This window comes from Danio rerio, chromosome 13 (genome assembly GCF_052040795.2).
Source record: "Danio rerio strain M-AB ecotype USA chromosome 13, GRCz13ab, whole genome shotgun sequence".
NCBI classification, from domain to species: Eukaryota; Metazoa; Chordata; class Actinopteri; order Cypriniformes; family Danionidae; genus Danio; species Danio rerio.
In genome coordinates this window covers 41271033-41295000 of record NC_141033.1, presented here as the reverse complement: position 1 = coordinate 41295000, position 23968 = coordinate 41271033, and the positions used below count along the sequence as shown (strand labels likewise).

The window sequence follows — 23968 nt, the reverse complement described above, 5'->3', positions numbered from 1 at the left end:
TTCTAGGTCATTTAAATTAAAACACATATGCCTTTTTAAAAATAAGCATTTTCTCAAATTTATGCATGCATGTGTGTTTTTATATATACATAATTAATATACACAGCACACATATTATGTCTAAACTAAATTTTATTTTCTATGTGATTAATCTGTGTGTAGAATTAGTTTTTTTTTTTTACATGCTCTTTCAGACTTTAATTTTAAATATATTACTTAAAGAAAATACTTTTTCTGCTTGTTCAAACTACTTTTTTAAACAAGTTCAAAGTTTTTTGGGGGATAAAGAATGTATTGATTTCTGTTCAATCAACTTAAAATTGTAAGTTGTGGGTTGTGGCTGGAAGGTCATCCGCTGCATAAAACATATGCTGGATAAATTGGTGGTTCATTCCGCTGTGGCGACCCCTGATAAAAGGACTAAGCCCAAAAGAAAATGAATGAATGAATATATGAACTGGTTTGTGTTAGAATGACATGAAGGGATTGTGTGGAACATTTTTTTTAGAGTGTGGCTTAAATTGCATTAGTAGCACAAGTTACTGTTGTACAGATTCATACAACATGAAGACAACAATGAACCGTCTCTTTAAGAGTCAATGCTCTGAGCGGCCGCAGGAACACAGTGGCGCACAGACGGAGGGAGGGAAGGTCTGAATGGCTGTGGTCTTTGGCAGTGTTTCTCTGTCAGCAGTGACTGCGGTCTGAAGGTGAAGCGGGTCACTGCTGTACACGATGATTTGTTTAGCCAGAGCACTGTTGAGAACCATCTGCCCTGTAATTCAGGTGAGCATCTGCTGAGCTGCAGATGGCAGGAGAAGTGCAGGAGGGGAGGACCGTGCCTGCTCTCAAACAGGTCCTGAGCCAGAGGGACCGCTGTAGTAACTGTCTTTTAAAGATATTCTTTGTGCAGCGACATGCCAAAAGCTTGCCGTGTAGATCAGTTTACTAGTTTGCTTTTTGGCAGAAGTCTTGGAAACTTGCAAAGTTTCAAGTGAAAGAAAAATGTTTTGTGTGTGTGTGTGTGTGTGTGTGTGTGTGTGTGTGTGTGTGTGTGTGTGTGTGTGTGTGTGTGTGTGTGTGTGTGTGTGTGTGTGTGTGTGTGTGTGTGTTTGTCTTGCTTTAGCCAAAACAAGGACCTCCATCTGCTTTAGTGTTGTCTAATTGAGAAAACTTCCCCCCAGTTTCTTTGGACTGAACTTTAAAGAGTTGCCTCAAAGTTTGAAAATTGATTTTTGCTCAGTTAAATTGGCTGCTGGTCTTCTGGACGGCAGGATAACTTCATTAAAGTCTCCAGCAAATATATAACCACTACTTTTCCAAATCAGTCAACTACAATTTATGTTTATTTATACCTTTGCCTCTCTCTGTTTGTCTGTTGTTTGTTCCTTCTTTTATATGTTTTTCATTCTTTTATTTATATATATATATATCTTTTTCATTTGATCTATCTGTTGTTGTGTTGTTCGTTATTTCATTTGAACTCCGATATCGGTCTCTCTGTGTTTTTCCTTCCGTATTTTAGTTGTTCATTTCTTATTTATTAATTTGTGTTCAATATTTAAATTGTTTGTGCTCTCTTTTTTTATTTGTTCTTTCTATCTTGTATTAGTTCATTCCTGTTTTTTTTTCATTCATCCATTCTAAGCTTTCATGCTTCTTATCTTTTGCTAAATATTTTGTTCATTTGTTTATTCTTTCTTATAAAAGAATAAAACTTAAAACATGTTTTTTTTTTTTTTTTGGCATCTAACACCTGATCTTAATAACAGTAATAACTGATAATAATATCTTAATAACTAATCCTAATAGTTATTTTAATTAATATGACTTTTCAGGTAGTTTAGCTGTATTTTATCTTGTTTTTTTTACATATTTTATATACTATTATTCTTATTTTGTCGTATATTTCTGCGCTAAACTTTGGCTCATATCTATAGTTTTGAAGTGCTCTCTAAAAAGTTTGACGACTTTCTTTCATGTTTGATTTTTTTATTCACTTCCTTTTAGTTGTTCATTATTTATTTATTAATTTTTTTGGCCATTTTTAAACGTTTTGCATGTTCATTTATTCACTTTTTATCTGTTCGTTTTATCAATCCTTCTTTCATTCACTTTTACTTTTTCATTTGCTCATTGTTAATTGTTTTTTATTTGTTCCAGGGAAGGGAGGAGCATTGCTCATTCTTACACTCTCATTTGTGCTCTCTTTTTTCATTTGTTCTTTCTATCTTTTATTTGCTCATTCGTTTTTTTCATTTATTCTTTCATTCTAAGATTTCATTTTCTTTTAATCTTTCTTTTTCTAAAACATTGGTTTGTATTTTGTTTTCATTTGTATTTCATTTTTCAAGAAGATTTGTTTTTCTTTTTCTGTTGTTTCATTATTTGCATATTCTTACACTTTTATTCCTTCTTACATTCATTAAATTTTCATTCATTCATTCATTCATTCATTCATTCATTCATTCATTCATTCATTCATTCAATCATTCATTCATTCATTCATTCATTCATTTTCTTGTCATTTTCTTTATTAATCCGGGGTCGCCACAGTAAAATGAACCGCCAACTTATCCAGCACGTTTTTACACAGTGAATGCCCTGCCAGCCACAACCCATCTCTGGGAAACATCCACACACACATTCACACACACACTCATACACTACAGACAATTTAGCCTACCCAATTCACCTGTACCGCATTTCTTTGGACTGTGGGGAAAACCGGAGCACCCAGAGGACATGCGAACATGCAAACTCCACACAGAAACGCCAACTGAGCCGAGGTTCGAACAAGCGACCCAGCGACCTTCTTGCTGTGAGGTGACAGCACTACCCACTGCACCACTGCGTCGCCATTAAGTTTTCATGTTCTTTTAATCTTTCTTTTGATCAATCTTTTTTTTTTCTTTTAATATATTTTGGTTTGTTCTTTGCTTGTTATTTTATTCTTTCATTTTTGTCAAATTTTTCAAGAACTTTCAGTATATTTTAAACTTTTGGTATTTATTTTAATCTTTCATTGGTTCATTCCTTAATTTTTCATTTGCTTCAATATTTGTGCATTATTGCACTTGAATTTGTTTTTTATTTTTAAATGTATTCATTATTTGCACATTCTTACACTTTCATTCTTTCATTTGTTTATTATTTGCTTTCAAAAATTCTTTTAATCTTTCTTTAAATTCTATTGTTTGTTCTTTTTGTTCACTCATTCTTTTGTGCGTGTTTAGTTTTTCATTTGCTTATTAATATTTTCCTCTTTTAAGCTTTCATACATTCATTCGTTTAACCTTTTTTTTTACCTTTTTATTCTTAAAGTTTCCTTCTAATCACACATTTAGTAGAGTTTTAGTTTTTTTGCAATATCTACACAGCAAAAAACAAAATGCTTTTCATTTAGATTTTTGGCTTGTTTTTAGCTCAAAAACCTAAAAATTCTTTAATCAAGAAGCATTTTCTAAATAAGCAAAACATGATGTCTTGTTTTCAGAAATAATATGCAAATCTTAAGCATTTTCTAAACAAGCAAAACATAGTGTATTGTTTTAAGAAATAATATGCATAATATATGTGAGTTTTTCCTTAAAACAAGCAAAATAATCTGCCAATGGGGTAAGCAAAATAATCTTGTTTTTCCTTTCAAAATAAGATTATTTAGCATTTTTTAAGTAACATTTCACTTATATTTAACATATTATTTCTTAAAACAATACATTATGTTTTGCTTGTAAGGAAAATGCTTTTCAATTGTAGAGTTTTTTTTTATATTTAGGCTGGAAGCAAGGTAAAAAAAAAAATCTAAGAAAAGCATGTTTTGCAGTGTAGTGTCTAAACTCCACCTGTTAGTACACAGTTCTGAAAAATCTGGCAGATCCAATCGCCGGTGGTCACTGGAGACGTTTAAGACTGCTGTTAATATTACATGTGAGCATCAATCCTGCTTGTGTGTGAGCGGCTGATGGGCTCTCGCTCGGGACAGAGGTTAATGTGGAGTGCAAACGCTGTGTGAGCTGATAGGATGTCTGACAGACTGACCTCTGCTGCCTCTCATGTTTTTTAATAGAGCAGCTGATTATCTGCAGATCTGCTCCTCCCTTCCCTCTGTAGACAGCACACTCTGTAGGGCAGATCCAGCTGGTTATTAGTCACACTTCATCCATGAGCTCTGATCAGTTTCTTCATACAGCAATCAGACAAGCAAACAAAATAAAACTCTAATATCTTCCTTCAAAATGCTGGCAAACAACTAATCATGATTAATCTCAACCAAAATAAAGGTTTTATGTTAATGTATGTGTAAAAATATCTCATTTTATGTATGTACTTATGTATGTAAGTTATTATTATTATTATTATTATTATTATTATTATTATTATCAGCGTTTGCTTGTTTCTGTCAGATCTAAACTTATTAGCAAAAAAGGAGGGTTAACAAGAGTAAAAATGTACTCACCCTCAAGTGGTTCCAAGCATTCATGGAATGCATTGTCTGTTTATCACACAAAAAGAGAGACTTTGAAAATGGGTAGCCATTGGCATCCATAGTAGCAAAAAATTTAAATTAACAAAAGTTAAAGGGGTAGTTCATCAAAAATAAAAACGTACTCTCCTGTAAGTGGTTCAAATCATTTATACAATTTAATGCCTGTTTATCACAAAAATAGAGATCTTGAAAAATCTGGTAGTCATTGGCATCCATAGTAGTAAAGTAGCAAAACAAATAACACAGTGAAAGTCATTGGTTGCTGGTTTCTAACATTCTTCAAAACATCTTCTTTTGTGTTCAACAGAAGAAAGAAACACATAAAGGTTTTGAAGAAGTGTGAGTAAATAATGACAAACAATGTTTCATATCTCTTTACTTTCCTTCAAAATCAGAGAGAAGAAATGTTACTTCTTTTTTTCTTCCAAAAAGTGAATGGGCGGTTCATTCCGCTGTGGCGACCCCTGCTAAATACAAGACAAAGCTGAAGGAAAGTTAACTGAATAGATTGTTATTGAATACGTTTTGTTCTTTTTTTTCTCTTACAGACCAGTGCACGGTAACCAGATCATACCTGTTCCTGCACAAGTTTTGGTTTTTCAGCACCATCTACTATTTTGGCAACTGGGCTTTTCTTGGTGTAAGTTGGTTTATTTATTGTAACATTTTATGGGATTATATCAACATAAATATATAAACATCAATATTAGATATTAAGGACTTTATATTTATTAACACAAATGAATTCTTAAACTATAAGGAATACATGTTCCTTTACACTCCAATTTTACAACAATATTTATATTTATTTATCATAAATTATCAGATAAATAATAATACATTTATACATTTATACATTTAACTGTAAGATTGCAGTGATTATTTATGAGTGTTTTTGTTAATAAAATAAAAATGAATAAAAATAATTTGTATTAGTTATTAATGTATTATAATAAATATTATGTTATATATTATATATGTTATATTAAAAACATTTTATTATTATTTTTATTACATATTGTATTATATATATATATATATATATATATATATATATATATATATATATATATATATATATATATATATATATATATATATATATATATATATACTAATAAATATATTATAACAAATATACTGTTATATATCATATATGTTATATTACAAATATTAATATTAAATATAGTATTATAATTATAATATGTAACTATTAATATATTATAATAAATATGTTATATCATGTATGTTGTTTTATACATGTATTATTATTATAATTATCATAATTATTATAGTTATTATTATTATTATTATTGTATGTAATTATTGATATATTACAGTAAATATAATATTATATGTCATATGTTGTATTACATAGTACATATTATTCTTATTAAATATATATATATATATATATATATATATATATATATATATATATATATATATATATATATATATATATATATATATATATATATATAATATTAAATACAGTATCATAATATGTAATTATTATTAATGTATTATAATATGTTATATATTAGGTATGTTATATTAAAAATATATTATTATATTATCATTAAATATAGTATCATAATATGTAATGATGAATATATTATAATAAATATGTTATATATTATGTATGTTATAATATAAATATATTATTATTATTATTATCATCATCAACAACAGTTACAATAATGATAACCTTGTTTTGTTGCTGTGCAGTTTTTTAAATAGCAATTATTTTTAATTTTGATTGTTGTTTTTATAATTGTTTGTGAACAGCTGCGTGTGTGCGCTTGTTGTGTTGCAGGTGTTTCTCATCGGTTTGGTTGTGTCGTGCTGTAAAGGCAAGAAGTCTGTGATTGAAGGGGAAGTTGATGCAGACGATTCGGATTTCAGTGATGATGAATATGTCCATTAACCTCTGCTGTGGTATGAAATAAACACCTGATTTTACTAGGTCTGGTTAGCAGTTAGAGCTGAAGTATATCAATTGTAAAACAGTTTTTCACCTTCTCAAAACTCGTCCTTGATTCGTCGTTCAGAGAGAGTATTATTATTATTAACATTCTTTAAGACTTAAGTGAATGTGTTATGATGCCAAATAGATTTTGTGTCTTTAGAGGCATTGTTGTGTTTAATTAGTTAGTAATCTGATATGTTAACCCGTTTCTAATACCAACTGAGGGTTTATATGCATGTCATGTTGCATTTTTGTCTGAAATAATTCAACACAAAAGACCAAATTTGTTTTCAGATAAGGTTTAAAGTTACAGATATTTTTGTTGACAGAAATAAAAAGGGTTGAGATCTTTATGCTGAATTATTTATTGAAGCTTTTTATAATTGCTGTGCACATCTGTCTTTTTGTTGTCTAGGAATAATACTGCTGTGTGCTTTCTTAAACGTTTCTGATCTCTGAATTATTATTGCCATAATGTCGAATTACTGTCACGCGTGTTGATTTCTTTCACAGACTTTTATTTTGGAATTTTTGGATTGTACTTGCAATGATTGACTGATGCAAAATGATGTAAAATATACAGTGTTTGCCTGTTTTGCTTCTCTTTTAAACATTTCTTTAAAAATGTCTGTATCAATGCAGTTTTCATCAATTAATAAAGATTAAAAGGAATATCTGGTTTTAAACAATAAATCAAATGACTTGTCTGTACTCTGTAGTAGGAGTAGTAATGTTACAATAATTGCTGCTGCTGTTGTTGTTGTTAGTAATATTAGTAAAAGATGACTAGGTAAGTAATTATTTTGAATATGTTATCATTTTAGTTTCCTAGAGTTGCAGCTGGAAGGGTATCCACTGTGTAAACCATATGCTGGATAAGTGGGCGATTCATTCCGCTGTGGGAACCCCTGATTAATAAAGGGACTGAGCCAAAGGAAAAAGAAATGCTGTATGTTAACATTTTGATTTTATCTCATAATTTTTCATATGATTATGACTACAGGCATATACACTCACCGGCCACTTTATTGGGTACACCTGTCCAACTGCTCGGTAATGCAAATTTCTGATCAGCCAATCACACGGCAGCAACTCAATGCATTAAGGCATGTAGGCATGGTCAAGTCAAACTGCTGCAGTTCAAACTGAGCATCAGAATGGGGAAGAAAGGTGATTTAAGTGACTTTGAAAGTGGCATGGTTGTTGGTGCCAGATGGGCTGGTCAGAGTATTTCAGAAACTGCTGATTTACTGGGATTTTCACGCACAACCATTTCTAGGGTTTACAGAGAACGGTCAGAAAAAGAGAAAATATCCAGTGAGTGGCAGTTCTGTGGGCACAAATGCCTTGTTGATGCCAGAGGTCAGAGGAGAACGGCCAGACTGGTTCCAGCTGATAGAAAAGCAACCGAGTTATGCAGAAGACCACACCGGCTGCCATCACTGTCAACTAAGAACAGGAAACTGAGGCTACAATTCACACAGGCTCACCAAAATTGGATAATAGAAGATTGGAAAAACATGTTATGGTCTGATGAGTTTCGATTTCTGCTGCGACATTTGGATGGTAGGGTCAGAATTTGGTGTCAACAACATAAATCAATAACATGTATTAAATGTTCAGTCTGCTGGTGGTGGTGTAATGGTGTGGAGGATATTTTCTTGGCACACTTTGGGCCCATTAGTACCAACTATGCATTGTGTCAATGCCACAACCTACCTGAGTATTGTTGCTGACCATGTCCATCCCTTTATGACCATAGTGTACCCATCTTCTGATGGCTACGTCCAGCAGGATAATGTGCATGTCATATCGTCCTCGTCCTCCACCGTCTTCTGTTCACTTTCATTTTCTTCTGCAAATCCCCAACCCTCTTCCCACTCGTCCGTGACACCCCTCCGTCATCCAACCCCCTGCCCCACTCTTCACTTTTGTGCATGGCACCTCTACATCCTCGGGTAATGCCTGATGTGTTAGTTACCCTGACCTGTTCGGGGACTTTGCCATACACAAATTAAGGACTGTTTAGGCCTATGAAATCTTGACTTTAAAGTGAATAATTTTAAGTTAATTTGTTGAACTTGTAATTTAACTAACAATCTGAAGATTTCAGATGCCTAAAAACATATAAACGTTTTTACAACTTTTAACAAAACTTGTTTTTTTTGTTTATTAAAAAGTTAATTTTCTAAAAAATAGCATAATTTATGAAAATAGTTATCTATGTATGTTTTTGCAAATAAACTCTTCTTTTAAACATTTTAAGATGTCATGCCTGTTGTTGTTTTCTTTTATGGCAGAAATGATTTTCCATACAATGCAGTTGCAAATGTCTGATGTGAAAGTGTTTGTAGGCTGCTGTAGATCTTCTGTTTATTCTAGCAGTCAGATACAAGACGTGAGCGCGCGCGGCCTGCGCAGTTTGGTTTTTACAGGCATTGAATCTGCGTCTGCGCGTGACGAGCGGGCTTGTGCGCTTCTCGTGTGTTTTCACCTGGAGCAGATGTTCATGTGATTCATGGCTAACGAAGACACGCCAGCAAGACTCTCCTAACAGATGGCAGAGTTCTTTGGAAAGAAAACCGCTCATTTTCTCGAGCTTGCTTATATAATCAACAAAAAAGAAGGGTCGGTGACAACGCTGTTACAGTACAGTTAACCGCCAGCACACTGTAACAAATGCAGACATAACAGAGTTTACAGGTGCGAAAGTGCGCTCGTTTAGTTGATTGTCTTAGAACTTCCGATTCGGTTGCTTGTGGAAGAAATCAATCATAAACGGCAGAAAACGATACTTCTTGCTCTACAAATAAATGTATTAATGACTATACATAAAAAGTAAAATATTAAAAACACGAGGCAGCAAAACAAGCTGTTTTTAACGTCTATAAATCATTGAAAGTGCCCGGAAGTTTCGAACCAAAGGATTCCAATGGCTGCGCCCGCTCGTACGGCAAGAATAAGGTCAGTAGAAATGCAAGATTTTGATATTAAAATAACAATTGATCGTCAAATTGCATGTTGTTTTTGTTTATTTTACTGACTGAAATTTAGCCGGTTTGTTAATTAAGCTACACTGTTGTAAAAGGCTGTGGCTTTATTTTGTTTTGTTGTATTAGCATAGTTTGCTAATGATGAGCTAAAATAAAGTCCTGCCCCCTAGTTAATAATTCGTTTCAGTTGAAACTACATACTGAACATGTGCTCAACAACATAAAGAAATAAAAGTCTCAGCGACCTCCAGTTCACAAAGTCTTTTATAGATTTAAAAAATAAATAAACATAGCAGGTCTAGTAGACATGCTGACATTAGTGAAAAGTATTGTATTCTGAAATATACATTATGTAAAAATAATAATAATGATAATATTAAGGAGTCAAGCAAGTACAACACAATTAGAGTTAACCGACCTCAAATAAACCACCTATTCATTCATTCATTCATTCATTCATTCATTCATTCATTCAACTTTAGCTCAGTCCCTTTTTGATCAGCGGTCACCACTGCGTAATAAACCACCAACTATTCCAGCATATGTTTTACGCAGGGGATGCCCTTCCAGGTAGGCTTTGGTACCAATGCTCTATTGGTAGTAATGTGCTCAAAGTGTGCCAAGAAAATATCCACTACACCATTACACCACCACCACCAACAGCCTGAACAGTTGACACAAGGCAGGATAGATCCGTGCTGTCATGTTGTGATGCCAAATTCTAACCCTACCATCCAGATTTTGCAGCAGAAATCGAGACTCATCAGACCAGGCAACGTTTTTTTAATTTTCTATTGTCCAATTTTGCTGAACCTTTGCAAATTGTAGCCTCAGTTTCTTCTTGTTCTTAACTGATAGAAGTGGAACCCGGTGTGATCTTCTGCCACTGTAGCCCATCAGCCTCAAGGTTGGATGTGTGTGCATTCAGAGATGCTCTTCTGCATACCTCGGTTGTAACGAGTGGTTGATTAAGTTACTGTTGCCTTTCTATTAGCCTGAACCAGTCTGGCCATTCTCCTCTTACCTCTGGCACCAACAAGGCATTTGCGCCCACAGAACTGCCACTCACTGGACATCAGGGCCGGAGTGGGACTCATTTTCAGCCCTGGAGTTTCAAGCCAGACCGGCCCACCTCAGTTCACGACTGATTCCAATTCAGTTACTAATGGCACTATCACGTCTTTTTCAAGAAAACTGCTGCTTTAGAAATTCAAATGGTCAACAGCCCTAACAGTATTTTATGTCTTAACAATAAAATCGAAAAAAAAACAAAAAACAGATTTTTCATGGGAGATTCGATCACAGGTCTGCGACATTGAAATGCAATGTGCTTACCACTGGACCACATTGGCGCTATTACAGTGAGAGTAAAAAATAACGAATGACTTGCGACCCTTAAGACACAGCACTACTTTCTTTTTTTGATGGCTCAATCTTTTTCTCCTATTTTTAGATTTCTGATCAAGTTATGTCAGATTTATTAATATAGTGAATCATTTGATTTTCATTGAGCAGGTGTTTTATTCATTTTATTCGAATTCTTATATTCACTAAGGTGCTGCTGTTTGGGGTCGATAGTTGCATTACATCATTATCATTAACGTTAGTTAACCTGCAGGCTGCATTTTTCTCACGGGGCTGCGAGAAAATAAATAAAAAGAGCGGCACTACGGTAAAATAATGATTAAAAAGAGTAAAGCTATGGTCAAATAAATAAATAGAAGAAAAAAAGTGTGACTGCTGAGAGTGCAGGCAGCTAGGGACACGGCCCTTGCGGTCAAAAAACAGACCGGCCCACCGGGAATTCTCCCAGTCCTCCCGATTAGCCAATCCGGGCCTGCTGGACATTTTCTCTTTTTCAGATCATTCTCTGTAAACCCTAGAGATAGTTGTGCATGAAAATCCCAGTAGACCAGCAGTTTCTAAAATACTCTGACCAGCCCATCCTGCACCAACAACCATGCCACGTTCAAAGTCACTTAAATCACCTTTCTTCCCCATTCTGATGCTCGGTTTGAACTGCAGCAGATCATCTTGACCATGTCTACATGCCTAAATGCATTGAGTTGCTGCCATGTGATTGGCTAATTAGAAACTTGTGTTAACAGGCAGTTGGACTGGTGTACCTAATAAAGTGGCCAGTAAGTGTTTATGTAAATGCAGCTTGTATGTGTTGTTTAATGGAGGCTGTGTTAGCCGTCATTGAGTGCTGTGTGTGTGTTTGCGCTTGTTTGTTCTTGTGTTTGGCTCTGCAATGTTAACCTCTCTGCTGCCCCTTTTTTCCACTGGGAGTCTCTACAAACTCTCCCAATGAAAAACACCGGGCTTCATCTGGTCCAGCTGTTAACTTGATCTGCTTCAGCACAGTCTGACTCTCTGCTTTGCTCTTTCTCTTTTATGGATGCTGCGAGTCTCATAGGAAACCTCAGTGTTTATGCTTTAACATTTGTCTGCATCAAGAGTGTGATCTGCAGTAATAAACTCCAAGATCCATAAATGACAAAACCCACTGTCATATCAGTGCTCTGGTGCTGGTAAACCTCCAACTCAACAAACCGCAGGATGATAAACCTCCCAAAGCATATTATAGCACTAAAATTGCACCTTGGGGTTCCTGAACTAGCACTTAAACACATATTGAAGCTTCTGGAAGCAAAAAAAAAAAAAGAAGAAAAAAAAACTGGATTTCACACACTAGATTTGTGTAAGAAAGCTTCAAGGAATTACGTTATCTTATTTGTTTGTACCAATTTGTGGATTGAACATAAAACAATTAAGTTATTCCAAATTAACCTTAAGATTTGTGTTGTTTCAGCTTATTTTAAGTAGTTTAAACAACCGGTAGATATAATTTTCTGAGTGTGGTAAGGCAACAAGTATCAATTCTCACTATTAGCTTATAAAGTAGACTCAAAAAGAGGAATTTTGCTACTTGTTCAAACTACTTATTTAAATGAGCTGAAAAACACATGTATAAAATATATTATAGTCAACTTAATTTGATTAAATTTGTCAAAAAAAACTGTTTATTGGTGTTGGCACAGCATGAATAAATTGTGTGGAACCCTGCTTTTTTACAGTGTATGATATTTTTTGATCCCTAATCCTACCCAATACATAACCCCAACTCTGTTTGTTAGCATTGAAATTATCACTATAGAATTTATGCACTAAAGTTAAACTAAAAAAATATTTTGTCGACATTTGATTAATTTAATTGATAATTAACATTTCTGTCAGCTTTATCCAACAATTTCAGGCAATTCATAACTTTTTCATTCAATGGCTAAATTGTATTAATTTGTACAATCTCATTTGTACATTTTAGTATGATTTGCTCATCCACCAATATACACTACCTGACAAAAGTCTTGTTGCTTATCCAAGTTTTAGGAAAAGTAAATATTTACTTGACTTCTAGTTGATCATGTGGTATTAGAAGTGGCTTATATGAAAGGCAAAGGCTTCTAGATTACACTTATTTTACCAAATTAAATATGACCATTTCTTTATTTTTAATTATTTAATTAGGACAGTAAGGTCGGACTTTGTTTTGACAAAAGTCTTGTCACTTAACATAAATAATGTACAGTATAGAATAAAAGTCATGCTGCAGTGGAAAAAGAATGAATATATGACTCCCATGAGCTTGGACTACTGCATCCATCTCTGCAATGACTCCAGATAAAGTCATCTGGAATGGCAAAGAAAGAGATCTTGCATGACTCCCAGAGTTCATTAAGATTCTTTTGAGTTTATTTTTTATGTCTTCTTCATCGTACCCCAGACATGCTAAATAATGTTCATGTCTGGTGACTGGGCTGGCCAATCCTGGACCTTTTTTGCTTTTATGAACTATGATGTGGAGGCTGAAGTATGAGAAGTGCTATCCTGCTAACTCTCTTTAGTGGTTTGTAATGTAATGTGCAGCACAAATGTCTTGATACCTCAAACTGTTGATGTTGCCAGTAGGTATTCTGCTGTATTTGTGATGATTGGGATGCAGTTCAACAGATGATTCATCCAGAAAAATGTACCTTCTGCACTTTTCCAAATGATCATCTAAGTCAAGTTATTATTTGTTGATCTTACACTCCTGATCGACAACAAGACTTTTGTAAGGTAGTGTGAATTAAAGTAACATAACCATTTTTTTAAATTATAAAGTAGATTATTAATATTATAAAGTAGATTAAACATAAAACAATCAGTTTGTGCCAAAAACAACCTAAGAATTGTGTTGTTTTAACTCATTTTAGATAAGTAGTTTGAACAAGCAGCAAAAGTCATTTTTGGAGTGTACCTTTAAAAAATGTACGTTTTTAAACAAGTGAAATTGTATTTATTTGGATATGTTTGTCATGCGTAAAGATGAATCTTGGACAACAGAAGGCAGGATAAGGGGCTAAAGGGGCTAATAATTTTGACCTTAAAATGTTTTTAAATTGCTTTTATTCTAGCCAAAATAAAACAAATAAGACTTTCACGAAAAGAAAAAAAAATTATCAGACATTCTTTGAAAATTTCCTTGCCCTGTTAAACATAATTAAGGAAATATTTAAAAAGGGGAAAAAAAATTAAAGGGGACTAATAATTTTGTTTTCTGTGATTACGGGATTCAGCTGTGTGTGAGTCATCAGTGATGAACGGCAGCCAGTGTGTGCGAAACGGCATGAATTATAGTTCATAAATGTGACCTGTAGTTCAGATTGCTGATCATGACAACGTTAGTCACTTTCCAATACATAAAATAGTTATTTGTCCTTTTGAGCTCAGGCTAGGGATTTTGATGCGTTTTTTTTTTTGTCCCCAGAGTAACTGGAGAGTAGACCCATGCGGTACAGGTGAATTGGGTAGGCCAAATTGCCCACAGGGTATGAGTGTGTATAGATGTTTCCCAGAGATGGGTTACAGCTGGAAGGGCATCCGCTGAGTAAGAAAACATATGCTGGATAAGTTGGCAGTTCATTACGCTGTGGCGACCCCAGATTAATAAAGGGACTAAAATGAATGAATGAATGATCTAGAGAGTGGGAAAATAATGACAGAATTTTCACTTTTGGGTGAACTACCTCTTTAAATTGTCATTATATTACAAAACCCAACTGTCAAGAAGAATAATGCTTTATTGTACCACTTTTTACATGGTAGGTTTGGAATTCCACAAGTATATAACAACAGAATTCATTCATTTTTTTGATTGCTTCATCCATTTATCCTCTCTATATTTTCAGATCTAATACACAACAAGCAATTATAGTCGATCGCTGGTGTAAGTCTGCACTGAGCTGGAAGTTTGAGAGAGAAAGAGGCTAAAAGCCCCAGAGAGAAGCTCTCCTACAGCAGCTATTTAAATAATAGACTTGATGGATGAGGAAATAAATATAATTTGGGACATGGAAGGCACAAAGGCCATTGTATGCAGTAATGGGCTCAAGCGCAGGCACCATTTCAATCAGCACAAGGTTGAAATGCAAGAGGAATCTGTTGAGTTTATTTGGAAGAGTGTAAAATTGGTTGTGTGAATAGTACGATTTTCTTCAATGCACCTACAATGCATGAAGCGACAAGAGGTTTGGCTGTATGAAATTGTGTTGAAATTGATTTTGCGATATGGCTTAAAGGGATGATGTACCCGAAAAAATGAAAATTACCTCATCATTTATTCTCCCTCGTGTGGATTTATATTGTTATTACCTTCTTTCTTTTGTTGAACACAAAAGAAGATATTTTGAAGAATGCTTTTTGCTGGCACTCGTCTATATCTGTAGTAGGGGGAAAAGGCCAGCTACCAACATTCTTCAAATCATCATCCTTTGTGTCAAACAGAAGGAAGAAATTCAAATGAACAAGTAAAGCTTGAATAATTAAGAGATTTTTTTTTATTTTGGGCGAACTATCTATTTAATGTGATTATCAAATGGAAAAGATTGCAATTAAACTAAATAATGTCTAAAGTATGTTCTGTGGTTGTGTGAATAAAGCATGGTGTTGTATTCATTTACACATGCAAGTCATTATCATGGATTTATACATGAGTGGTTTATTTTAATTACTGAACTGTATTTTTATACAGTAAACTGTATGTTTCTTTGACATAATTATTAATATTGTTGTTGTTTTTTATTATTATTATTTCTTAGTGAAAATTGATTGGGCCTGGATAGCTAGATAAGTCAGTATTTGCGATGGTAACCAGCCTGATCGCACAAGCAAATGTAACTATTTTATTTTTTGACAGTTGAGTGGCTAATATGTATGAGTTCAGTCGTATGAAAGTTTACAATTTTTAAAAGTAGACGTGGCACCAAACGCCACTCCTAAACCCAACCATCATTAGGGGAATAAGCAAATTGTACTAAAATGTACAAATGATACAAATACATACAAATTAGCCACTAAATCAAAGAGTCATAGTGTACTGCATATGCGGAAGTATGCAGAAGGACTTAATTTGTCAGTCACCTGGGACAATCGCTTCTAGTGAACTGTATGCCGTTACAAAATTGGTGGGTTTAAGGTCTGTTTTCTTTAAAAACCAGCAATCTCCACTGGCTTAGTGATTTCTGATATGAAGTGGGTCTCAGATTGTTTAAGAAGCATTTCATTAAATTACATTTTTCCCTGCCATGTGTTTAAAATATGAACATTTATTTTACTTCAGTAAATTCAATGGAGCTTCTGCGCTCGCCTGCAGATGCTGATGGGCGTGTGTTTATTTATCTGATTATTTTTTAATTACATTACAACATCGATGCTGTAATAGGAACCATATAAAATGTCAAATAATCACATTAACCAATTTGTCATTATGGGAAGAAACACTAGCTCTGCATATACCCTATTGCCTTGAGATAGCGTTATTAACAAAATATCTTTGTTTGTCTTTTTATATTGCTGCCATGTCAAGGTTATAACAACAGTAAAGTTTGCCTATAAAGTTACTCTGACAAAGAGACCCTCAGGTACTGCTCATGTGCTCCACAACTTTACTTTGATTGTATAGTAAACTTTTTTTCACAAAATAAATAAACAGAACCAAAGGAATTGTTTCAGGCTCTCTAAAAAAACTTCTTTTACCTCTGTCTGAGTAAATGTATTTTTTCCCCTTGGGCTGAATAACTATTTTGATTATTATTAAATTACAATTGTAGTTTTAACCATGTCAAAACTACACTGTAAAAAGCGATCAGTTGACATTACTTTAAAAAAAAAAACGAGTAAACACTGGCTTAAACATGATTAAGGAAATTAAGTATGTGCATAACTAGAAAAATTAAGTGAACTTATTAGTTCTAACTTGGAACAGAAATATATTATTTTTTTAAAAGTAAAATCTACTACTTTTAAGGTAATGGGTTTACTCGTTTTTTAAGTAACAGTGTATAATTTAAGTGCTATCTGTCTGTCTATTTGTTTGTCTATTACTATTATTATTATTATCATTATTAAAAAAATACACCTGTGAAAACCCAAAATGTTTCATTGTTATCACTAATCATTCAACCCTGATAACAACAATAATAAAAATAATAGGTATGGAGAATAGCAATAGTAAAATTTGCATAAAGGCAAACCCAACTAATAATAAATATTCTAAAGACAAAAAAAAATATTCAGAGTAAAAAAAAAAGTTATAATATAGTCATCTACAAACTTTTTCTTGACATTTCTTCTAAATTTAAAAGAAGTTTAGTTTTTTTTAACTTACCATTTTTTAGACTTTTACATGCCTGACATTGTCTGACAATGTTCATCATTAATTTTTTTTTTTTTTAGAAAACACAATATCATTTATTTATTTATTTATTTTACTTCCTTCAGAAGGAGGTGGTGTAGTGGGTTGTGTTAACTCACAGTCAGTTGGCATTTCTGTGTGGAGTTTGCATGTTCTCTCTGTATTCATGTGGGTTTCCCCAATGTGCTCCGGTTTTCTCCACAGTCCAAAGACATGCGGTACAGGTGAATTAGGTAAGTTAAATTGTCCATATTGTATGTGTGTGAATGAGAGTGTATGGAGGTTTACCAGTGATGGGTTGCAGCTGGAAGGACATCGGCTGCGTAAAACTAGTTTAGTTGGCGGTTCATTCCGCTGTTGTACACCCCTGATTAATAAGCCGAAAAGAAAATGAACGAATGAACTTACTTCAGAAGGGTTAAGAAATGACTACTCTGTGGAATTACCCTAATTTTCAGTCACAACAAATAAAAGCATTTGTTGTTCTGACCAATTGTCATTTAAAACAAAAACAAAATGACAACATTTTTAGTTGACATTTAGAAGAAACATTGTCAGACCTTTAAAGAATCAAACAAATAAGCTCATGTTACTCAAGACAATACCTAATTAATCCCCAAAATCCTGAGAAACTTCCCTCCCGAAAGTATGATTAAATATCATAAAAGAACACAAACTATGACAGACTAATAATGTCTAATTATCCCCATTGTCACACAATCCTCCTGAAAACCCAACCAATTCCCCAAGCTTTCACTTTTACTGACCGTTTCCTGAAATAGCGACAGCAGCAGCCCATCTGGAGCAGAAAAGGCCATCCTTGCGGGGATGATAATTACTTAGTCAGAGGTCAAAGAATAGAAACTGCTGCTTGCTGTGTGATGTCCTGTGCCATTATAAGCGCGGTTAAACTGTGCCCATAAGGAGCCGAATAAAACACAAGCCAGTCCTACAGGGAACCATTAGCACAAGCCTCTACTTCAAAGCAATTAGAGAACGTCTTGGGACTTGCCGTGTTTATTGAAATAATTGAATGTCCCCAAACTACAGTATGTACTTCAGCAGAGTAATGAATGTTTATGCCCTCACGGCAAGACCGTGTGATAGGACGGCGGAATCCGCATGTCTCATGAAAGAAAGATGTTTTAATAGCCACTTCACAAGCAGAAAATAGCTTAAGTTTGATTAATTTGCGTGAATCAGTTCAAAGCGTGCATGTCGGCTGAATGTATTATCGCCTGTGGAAATTAAGCAGACTGCGAGCGTCATTGCGGTTTATTCTCTACGGAATAATTCACTTGCTGTAATTCTTCATTCCTGATCGGGCTAAAGTTTGTTCTGCGCACATGACAGAGTTTAGCAGCTAAGAAAAGCAAAAGCAATTCAGTTATTTGTCAGCTTTCAAGTCAATGTATTCTAAATATAATGTGCAGCCTGTAATATGTGATGTAAAACTGTATGAGGACTTCAGGACTTGTATCAAATTAAAAGTACGAAAATGAAACTGAATGGTCTTTATTTAAAGTTTCAAATAATTGAGCAAAACTAAATGAACCGATTGAAGCAGTTTAATTATTCTGATATACAATTATTTATATGAAATAAATAATAAGCGATCATACTAAATATGCCTATTATATTCATTCATTCATTTTTGCATAATATGGTATACAATTATATAGAACGATGGCGCTGTCCGTCGTGCTGAAATCACAGTCTGCTTTGAGGCAGTGCAGCTAAGCATTATATTTTTAAGTGGGAATGTTCATGTTTAATCAGAATATTAATAACTTTTATGTGAAATGGTTTATGGTTTCGTTATGTGGCAAAGATATTTTAAATTCATGATTATTGGTCTGGCTGCTTTTTTCTTTTTTAGGTAGTTGTAATAGGCATACCATTGATGGTGATATTTTATTTTATATTTTACTTTGACACTCTAAAATTGCTGCATTGTTTGAACCAAAAAGGGTAAGCACACAAACCCTTAAATAAATAATAGTAATTTATCCATGATTTAATAATGTAAATATGAGGGAAAATGGCCTATTACAAACAAGTTTCAAACAATTCAGCTTTTTCCAGTTTATAATTCTTTATTTAATAATACATTTTCAATTCTGCATTAATAATCATTACTACAATGTCATTAGAAATTATGATTATGTGAAAATATACTATTTGTCGTAGTAAAAATATTTTATTTTTTATTAAGAGATTGGCTAGCAGATTAATGCAAGTTTACTTTTAATTAACCTTTGACCACCCAAAAAGACATTACATTATATGTATACACAAACACGCGCGCGCACAAACAGGTTTTTTCAACACATTTCTAAACATAATAGTTTTAATAACTCACCCAAAAAGACATTACATTATATGTATATACATACATACATACATACATACATACAGTTGAAGTCAGAATTATTAGCCCCCCCCCCATCCCCCCCCCCCTGAAATTTTTTTTGTCTTTTAAAATATTTCCCAAATGATGTTTAACAGTACAAGGACATTTTAACAGTATGTGTCTGATAATATTAGTTCTTTCTGAGAAAGTCATCTTTGTTTTATTTCGGCTAGAAAAAAAGCAGTTTTTAATAAAAAAATATATATATTATTAATCATTAATCATTATTATTAGCCCCCTTGAGCTTTATTTTTTTGTTAGTCTACAGAACAAACCATCCTTATACAATAACTTGCCTAATTACCTTAACCTTAACCTAGTTAACCTAATTAACCTAGTCAAGCCTTTAAATTTCAGTTTAAGCTGTATAGAAGTGTCTTGAAAAATATCTTGTAAAATATTATTTACTGCCATCATGGCAAAGTTAAAATAAATCAGTTATTAGAAATGAGCTATTAAAACTATTATGTTTAAAAATGTGTTGAAAACATCAATAAATAACATCAAAAAATAAACAGGCGGCTAATAATTCTGGGAGTCTAATAATTTTGACTCCAACTGTCTGTGTGTGTGTGTGTGTGTGTGTGTGTGTGTGTATATATATATATAAACAACATAAATACTCATTGGTCCTGGCAAGACAACATATCTTATGAAGCAAATGGATCAAAGTCTGTGCAAGAAACTGAATTGTTTACAGCATCATTCTCTTTAATCCACCGCCTTGCAAACAGTCCTGAGTGCCTTCATGAGAATCTGAAGAGCAAGCTTCCTGTAATTAATAAAGCAATTATGAAAAAATGCTCTTACAGAGGTTACAAATGTCCCAAAAAAAATCAATTACATGGACAAATACAGTATCACTTGTTAATAAAAAGCTACATTTCTGACCCTGATCTAGACTCATACCATGTGACAGCAACAACATTGCTCTTCATTAGAACAAATACGTCATCAGGAGATGTTTTCATGCTCACATTGATGCTGCAGCACTTCTGATCATGAATGATGTTGTAATTGCGCACACGTGAGGATACAGTATAACGTAAATAAATATGGGCAAAGAAGACTGTGAAAAGTATGGCTTTATCCTTGTTAAAATATACTGTATGTCACAATTATTGGCTCCTGAATTTATATAAGCAATATATTTTTGAAGGATATCGCCACTGATGTTTTATTTTTTTTTAGTACATTTGGGTGAAAATTCGACCTTGACCTGCTGTTTCTCAGGGGTGTAAATACAAGATAAAACACAGGCCAAACTCACTCAATCATTTATCAAAATAAAGACCAAAGAACAGAGCTGTGGTTCAAGGAAATTGGCTGTTAAGCTTCACAAAAAGGAAAGTGTATATGAAGGGAATTTTTATTTATTTATTTATTTTTTTTAAAAAATTATTTATTTATCATTAGTAATGGGCCTTCCATATTACATTATGAAGTTCCTCAAACACAGCAGAATTTAACTATATATATATATATATATATATATATATATATATATATATATATATATATATATATATATATATATATACTACTCTAAAAATGCTGGGTTGATCAAACAAAGTTGAGTAATTAGAGACAAATAAATGTTGACAAAGCCATCCACAAAATATTCATCTGTAAGAGCGACAATATATTTATACAACTGTCTGGTTTTTGAATCTGATTGGCTGGTAGCCTTGCGATATTCTGCAAATAACTGCACTCGTAATTCGTTACTCCACCCACATACATCGACAAGCAGAGGACACTACAGTTTGACAAATATTGCAGCTGTTGGACAACATAATGTACTTTTAGGTTTTTTGTTTGTTGTTTTTTTTTTTGAGAAGAATATAGTTTTTTGGATTGCAACTACGCAGTTTTTTTTTTTTTTTTTATATATAAGGATAGTGCTTATTTTAAAATATTTAACATTTCAGGGATTCAGTGCATTGGTCACCATCATCCTGTCTGAGCAGACAAAAGAAAGTGACAGTTGATGTTCTGCCACAAGATGGCGACAGAGACCACATAATAAGTCCTTAGTGTTTTCTCAGTTTAAGTTTCAAACTACATTATTAAACTGATAAGTGACATTCTAAGTCAATCTTTGTGGTGCTGTATTTAGAAATCGGTTGTGTTTACTTTGCTTTGGCTTTTTTAGGGTAAATTATTGTGATATCCCGATTGCAACAGAGAAATACTGGGAAATCTTTGTAGACTGATGCCATTTCATGCTGTTCATCCTTATAATTTTAAAATGTGAGCAAAAATCACCTCTTTTGTCAGCACTTTAGACATTATGCCAGAGAATCATTCAAATACTAGTTCTAAAGTGACGTTGGTGAATTGTTTACGCTTTCTGCTGTTCTGATGTCAGCTGCAGATGTGCATGAATTGTGGAAGAAAGTAGTTCCTCAAACAAAAGGGTTTTTGAGACTGTCCTTGTTTGATTTTTCTTTTTAGTTACATGGTAATGCTGTCAAACTGTTCTATAAATGCAGTATCACACGAGTAGCAGTGCGATATGGCTAAATCGGCACTGCTACGTTTGTGATATTGCTCATACAGTTGAAGTCAGAATTATTAGATTTGAGTTTTTTTTTTTCTTTTTCAAATATTTCCCAAATGATGTTCAACAGAGCATGGAAATTTTCACAGTACGTCTGATAATATTTTTTTCTTTCGGAGAAAGTCATTTGTTTTATTTCGGTCAGAGCAGTTTTTATTTTATTTTTTTAACTATTTTAAGGTCAAAATCATTATACAATGACTTGCCTAATTACCCTAACCTGCCTAGTTAACCTAATTAACCTAGTTAAGCATTGAAATGTCACTTTAAGCTGTATAGAAGTGTCTTGAATAATATCTAGTCAAATATTATTTACTGCCATCATGGCAAAGATGAAATAAATCAGTTATTAGAAATGAGTTATTAAAACTGTTATGTTTCGAAATGTGTTGAAGAAATCTTCTCTCTTTTAAACAGAAATTGGGGGGGAAAAAAAGGGGGCCCATAGTCATATAGTTAGTCATAAATCTTCCAAATCTCCCACATCAACACAAAGACAATATTCACTTCCGTCTTCGCTCATAATTAGCAAGCATGCCAATATTAGTGGAGGGTACTGTCTTGTCCAATCCCCTCTCTTTATGTCTGTCAGGAATGAGGGTCTCCTTCTGAACTTATAAAATCACAAACGAGGGCCACTTACTGTGTGTGTTTCCGTGCTTGCATTGTGTTGGATTTGGCATTTGGATTTGGACACTGAAGAACAGAAGGGGACACATGATTTTATTTATTTATTTTTGGAGCTATGTAGAATGGGGTCTTGGATCTGTTGCGTGTGTCATCTTGTTTGTTGAGTGTCATAATAGGCTCGTCTCGTACGCTTTATTGTTTTTAATACAGTGACATCTGCAGTCACCGTGGGCATCATCGGCTCATTCCTCCAGATCTCATTACTGTGTTTTCTGACCTCCTAGGTCAACATTGCTGCTCTAATGAATGCTTTGTCTGCTAATATGCATCGTTAGATTGCAATCTCCCAAGTTGAACTAGCAAATCACTTTACACGAGCACATTGAGTTGTTTTTCAAGCTGGCCACTTTTCCAGATGACGGATAAATGAATTGATAATTACATGACCTAAAATAAGTTCCCGAGTGAGTCATGCAAACTTTACAAAAAGATCAGACTTCTTTCCTATAATCATGTCTTCATTGGCGGCCAAATGTTTGCAATTATTAAGCTTTTTGTCTGTTGTGAACTTTTATTTTTGTTTAATTATTTGGTTTAAATATATACAGTATATAATTAGGTTAACTAGTCTAGTTGGGATAATAAAGAAAGTTATTTGAATAACAGTGGTTTGTTCTGTAGACAATTGCAAAAAAAAAAAAAAATTCTAATAAAATCTCAGCAGGCACACAACATGATAAGATGTTCATACTAGGATAGATTTAGCTTGTGACATCAGGTGACCAAAATTCAATGTCTAGCCAGCGTCTAGGGACAGTTATTTTGTTGTCAAATAAAGCTGAAATTTGGTTCATTTTAGGTTGTGTAGGAAAGTGACCAAAGTCCAGTTTCCTATTGATGTCAAATACTGACATTTATTTCTCAGGTATGGCAACCAAAATCCAACATCTGACATCATAATGTCCACACAACGTCAAGCTGTAACATCATAGGACATTGATATTTAGTTGATTTTAGGTTGAGCGTTGTCATCCTGACATCGGATTCGGACATCAATTCAATTTTCATTTCCAAACAGAATCCAATGTCCCCATGATGTTGGGGTACAACTCCAATATGATGTCTTGTTTTTGTCCTGTGCCTGCTTGGATTGACCTTAAGATTAATGTA

At 33.5% G+C, this 23968-nt stretch overlaps 1 protein-coding gene and 1 long non-coding RNA gene across 2 annotated transcripts in view; both read left to right on the top strand.

Annotated features, from left to right (window-relative positions):
• The window catches only part of lmbrd1 (LMBR1 domain containing 1), a 172495-nt gene extending 165439 nt beyond the window's left edge, over window positions 1-7056 (top strand). The window contains 2 exon segments of the mRNA NM_001008612.1: window positions 5038-5129; window positions 6309-7056. Of these exon segments, the coding sequence (NP_001008612.1) occupies window positions 5038-5129; window positions 6309-6419 (203 nt within the window). The 3' untranslated portion in view covers window positions 6420-7056.
• A 1910-nt stretch (window positions 7057-8966) lies between these two features.
• Window positions 8967-15458, top strand: LOC147834263 (uncharacterized). The gene is made up of 2 exons (XR_015506268.1): window positions 8967-9425; window positions 14689-15458. It is a non-coding gene; the product is annotated as an uncharacterized LOC147834263 (long non-coding RNA).
• Window positions 15459-23968: the final 8510 nt, after the last annotated feature.